The following is a 4,904-nucleotide window of genomic DNA, read 5'->3' on the forward strand; positions in this document are numbered from 1 at the left end:
CACCTGGTTCGAGGTCGTGGCAAGCATCAGAGTTGGGTTCTGTCAGCCAGGCGGCTCGAACCTGTGAATGAAAGTGACTTACGGCTTGCTTTAGTCCCTTGCGATATTAAAGGAACGTACTGTGAGTTAAGTTCAAGTCTGGGACTGGAGTAATGGTAGCCATAGCTCGCATGGGGCGTCCCATAACAATTTGAAAAGGACTCAATTTATGTCTTTGGGATGGAGTGGATCGCATTTCCATAATGGTCAGTGGTAAAGCTGCTGGCCAGCTTAACCCTGTAGAGTCACAAATCTTAGCAAGCTTATTCTTAAGTACACCATTTCATCTTTCAACTGCACCTATGCTCTGTGGGTGGTAGGGACAGTGCAGCAGATGTGTGATATGTAATATACGATTCAAGTGCTGAACAAGTTGTCCGGTAAAATTTGTACCCTGGTTACTGGACAGAGCGGCAGAAATTCCCTTGGCAGGCATAATATGATTTAACAAACATTTAGCAACAGACAGTGAGTCAGTCTTGCGACAAGGAAAGGCTTCAATCCAACCAGAAAATAAACATACCGTAACCAAAATAAATTCATATCATTGACTCTTAGGCATTTGTACAAAATCAAGTTGCCAATGCAAGAATGGTGCCTGGGGCAGGCCCCGGAACCCCTGAGCCACTTTTCCAGGTTTACAAATATTGTGGCTTTGGCAAGTGGTACAGGCGGCACAGTGGCGGGCTGAAAAAGAGCTGAAATGGGGGGCCCACCATCCTGCCTTAGTTACAGCAGAGACCATTCCCTCCTTTCTGACATGCGAAACACCATGTAGCAGGGTGGACAGAGACAGGTAGAGTGAAAAGGGGGACTCAAATGCGACGGTAGGTGAACGCCAAAGGGAATCAGGATGTAGAGAGCAACCTTGGGCAGCCCACGAGTCTTTTTCAGCTTGTGGGGCAGAGTCTTGGAGCAGGGTGAGGTTAGTGAGGGACGGCAGTGGTATAGAAAAAGAAAGGGAACCTAGAAATGCATCTGGGAAGGTTCTATGGCAGCAGCATGTTTAGCAGAGGTGCTAGCAAATGTGTTACCTGTACAGTTCTCCCAGTCATCGCAAACCCAGCCATCTATGTTTCTAATCCCCCAAAACTATTACCTGTCTCCCTCTGTGTAGAATCCCCTCTACAAGATGGAGTTTTGGAGTCACCTAGGCAAGTCACATGTCCATGCATGACTTAGTTCTCTACAGGAACATTCCCAGGAAAACTCAGATGAGGATTGGTGTCTATTAAAGTCTATTGTCAGCTTAAGTGATTCTTCATTGGGCAATTACTGAGAAAAGTCTTTTCTCAAGAAGCTGACCAAATGCTTCACTGAGGCTACTTAAAATCAAACAAGTACACAGCCAATATTCATAACTTCGAATACAAAAATGACACATGCATACAAATAGGATGAATAGATTCAGTAGATCATAACCTTTGCAGAGATATTTTACATGACATATGTAGCATAAAACATATTCCAGTTATGTCATATTTATAATCCTAAGCATATTTCTGTAAAGCATTGTGGGGTGCAACATCACAGCCTGGCTCAGGGCAAGGGTCTCCCAGCCCATCCCCATTGCAGGGACCCAGCCGGACATTGTAACTGAGATTTAGGGCCTACAAGCTGTATGATGCTCAGGCTTGCTCACCTCCCACCCAATCCTGCACCCAACCCTCAGTTGCTTTTATAGGTCTTCCTGGATTCCCGCTCTGCTCCTGATTGTCCTATTGGCCCCAGAGCTGCATAAACTGCAGGCTACTTGTCAGGCTGCAGCAGCTCCTGTCCCAGACCCGGAGCAGAGGGAACTCAGCTGGGCGCTGGAGGGAGGGAGGTGGAGATGATCCAGCTAGTGAGTGGGGATGGGGAGAAGAGCAGTGAGCAACAAGGGTGAGCTTTTGGGGAAAATGCAGAACGGAGGCAGGGCCTTGCTGGAAGAAGTAAAAGGGGGCAGGGCCTTGGGGGAATAGGCAGGGCCAGGCACGGGCCCTCCGGGGTCCAGTTAAAATCAATTAGAAAGGTGGGAACCCTTTGTTAATAACACAGACCTATTCCCCAGTCTGTCATGTTGACACAGCACAGTAAGGCCAGGAAAGGATTCAATGTCACTTTGACTGTCTAGTAAATGATTCAGGGAAGAGGGCCCAGCACCATCTCACCAGCCAGCTCTGAATGCAAGTCGGTCTGAAAGCTAGAGCACCAGGAGAAAAATTCAGATGTCTTTATGAGTAAAGAGCCGGAGCAGCCTGTCCCGGATCTGTTTGGTCCTCACACCATAGATGATGGGGTTTAGCGTGGGGGGCACCAGGAGGCTCACGTTGCCAATGAGAACATGGAAATGCAGGGGCACATTCTGGCCAAACCGGTATGTGAGGGAGGAGAAGAGACCTGGGATGTAAAAGGCTAAGATGGAACAGATATGGGAGCTGCAAGTCCCAAAAGTCTTGAGATGGGCATCCCTTGTGGGGAGACTGAAGATGGCCCTGAGGACCTGGATATAGGACACAGCAATTAAAACCATATCCAGACCTTTCACACAGAATAGCACAAAGAGGCCGTAGTAACTACTGATGTGGGTATCGGCACAAGCCAGCTTCACCACGGCTATGTGCGTGCAGTGTGTGTCAGGGATGATGTTGCTTTTGCAATATGGCCATTGCCTCGTCAGGAGGGTATAGGGCATTACGAGCATGCCACCGCGCAACACCACAGTCAGGCCAATCTTGGCCACCATGGGGTTTGCCAGGGTGGTGGAATGTCTCAGGGGATTGCAGATGGCCACATAGCGATCAAAAGCCATGGCCACGAGAATCCCAGACTCCACCACTGAGAAGCAGCGAATGAAGTACATCTGGGTGAGACAGGCACTGAAATCGATCTCCCTGGAATTGAACCAGAAGATGCTCAGCATTTTGGGCAACATGGATGTAGACAGGACCAGGTCAGTGATGGCCAGCATGCAGAGGAAATAGTACATGGGGGCACGGAGGCTCGGCTCCCTCTTCACGATGAACAGGATGGTGAAGTTCCCCAAGATGGCTGTGACATACATCGTGCAGAAGGGGATGGAGAGCCAGACATGGGCTGCCTCCAGGCCAGGAATCCCCAGCAGGATGAAGGTGGAGGGGTTGGTGAAGTCGGTTGTGTTGGAATCTGACATGGAGTAGGAGAGAACGTGTCCAACTCTAAGGCAAAATGGTGTCTTCTGCATGTACTATACATTCCTCTGACTGCCTGTATGTGTTCAGGTTCTAGGGTGATGGTCGCAGGACAAATACCTGGATGGAGAGACAATGTTAATATGAGAAACTACATGCACTATAGAGGGCTGTTATGAAGAGTGAAAAAGAAACAAAGCTTTGACAAAACATGAACCGAAGGGAACCATCCCTAGAACGCACATCATGGAAAAACCTGGTCGTCATTGATAGCAGCTCTATGGAAACAATTGCTCATTCATAGCAGTGGTCAAAACAAAGACAATGTTCGTAGGCCTAAGCAATGGGGTGGAGAATAACCGGCTCTGGACACACGCTCAGTTGTGGACATTCAGTCTCTATAAAGGATATAGCAGATAGAAAGGGGATTTCAGAGACAAGCTAAGAGAAGGGGAGAGGCCGCTATATGCCGACAGACTGAAAAGTCTGGGACTGTTGAGTTTAGAGAAGACACAAAGAAGGGGGCATATGATAGAGGAGAGCAATATAAAGAATCAAACTGATTACATTCAAATGGACAAACACAGAACAGTTAGCAACCAGTAATATCTATAGACACTTAGTGTTTCAAAAGGGCTATGTAGTGAGGCGATGACTCACCGGAGTGGTGCCTCCTGCTCGTCGTCTCGGGAATTAGCTCTCCAGCATATGGAGTGCCTCCTCCTGGACTCTGGCCCCCATGTCCCTTCTGGACCCCGGTGCCCCTTTACCTTGGGGTCCTGCCCCATGGAAATGCCCCCACATTCTGGGTCTCCCCTCAGAGGGGAACCCCCAACCCTCTATCCCCACCTTGCCTCCGTGGCTACTGCCAGTCATCATCTAGTCCCCGCTCATTGGGGCAGACTGCAGTCTGTCATGGCCACTCATCATTGGCAAGGAGGTTGGACCAGTTGCCTCTGCCTATTCCCAAGCTGCACCTCTGTAGCCCCAGTACCTTCACCAAGGCCTTCAGCCTGGTGGTTTACCAGGCTGGAGCTCCCCAGCTCCCTTTGCCCTTTTCCCCAGCACTGCTCCGCTTCAGGTACCTCGCTGCCAGGCAGCTAAGCCTTCCCACTCCAGGGCTAGAGTGACACTCTTTCAGCTCCTGGCCCCCGGTCCTCTTATCAGAGCCAGCTGAGCCCTAACTGAGCTGGCCACATCTGTGGTCAGCTACCCAGGTGCTTTCACTTCTTTTCCCAGCCACAGCCCTCTCCAGGGCTGCTTTTCCTATTGGCTCCCTGGGGCAGCCCTCTCCCAGGGCTGTTTTAACCCCTTCAGGGAAGGATGGGATGATTACCCCGCTACAGGCTAATTCCCCAAAGGAAAGGCAAAAGATCAATAAAACTGATTGTGAGGAAAAATTTCAAGAGAAAAAATGAGAATGAAAATTGGGAGTTCTTGAAGAAGAGTTTATTAGATTGGCAAAAAGCCACTATTCTACTGTCAAGAAAGTAGAGAACTTTCGACAAAAACCTGGTTTGCTGATAAAGCAATTGGGGAGGGATGGAATGGGAAGCAATATATAACAAATGGGGAAAAGGGAAAATAGAGAGCAAATAATACAAATTGGAATTTATGAATATTGATAAGGCATGCTAAGAAAATCATGAAAACATCTGTGCGTGGCAGGTTTAAGGATCACAAAAAGGAGGTTATTAAAGTATATTAAGAACAAAA

General features: G+C 48.6%; 1 protein-coding gene across 1 annotated transcript; it reads right to left on the reverse strand.

Annotated features, from left to right (window-relative positions):
• Positions 1 to 2,242: 2,242 nt before the first annotated feature.
• On the reverse strand, positions 2,243 to 3,241 carry LOC122174570 (olfactory receptor 52R1-like). Its single transcript, XM_042859125.2, has one exon. The coding sequence runs from the start codon at positions 3,239 to 3,241 to the stop codon at positions 2,243 to 2,245; it is 999 nt and encodes a 332-aa protein (XP_042715059.2).
• Positions 3,242 to 4,904: the final 1,663 nt, after the last annotated feature.

The sequence above is a fragment of the Chrysemys picta genome, chromosome 1 (genome assembly GCF_011386835.1).
Source record: "Chrysemys picta bellii isolate R12L10 chromosome 1, ASM1138683v2, whole genome shotgun sequence".
Taxonomy (NCBI): domain Eukaryota; kingdom Metazoa; phylum Chordata; order Testudines; family Emydidae; genus Chrysemys; species Chrysemys picta.

Excerpts from the sequence above, each read along its gene's own strand:
- LOC122174570 (XM_042859125.2), bottom strand. The coding sequence starts at position 3,241 with ATGCAGAAGACACCATTTTGCCTTAGAGTTGGACACGTTCTCTCCTAC.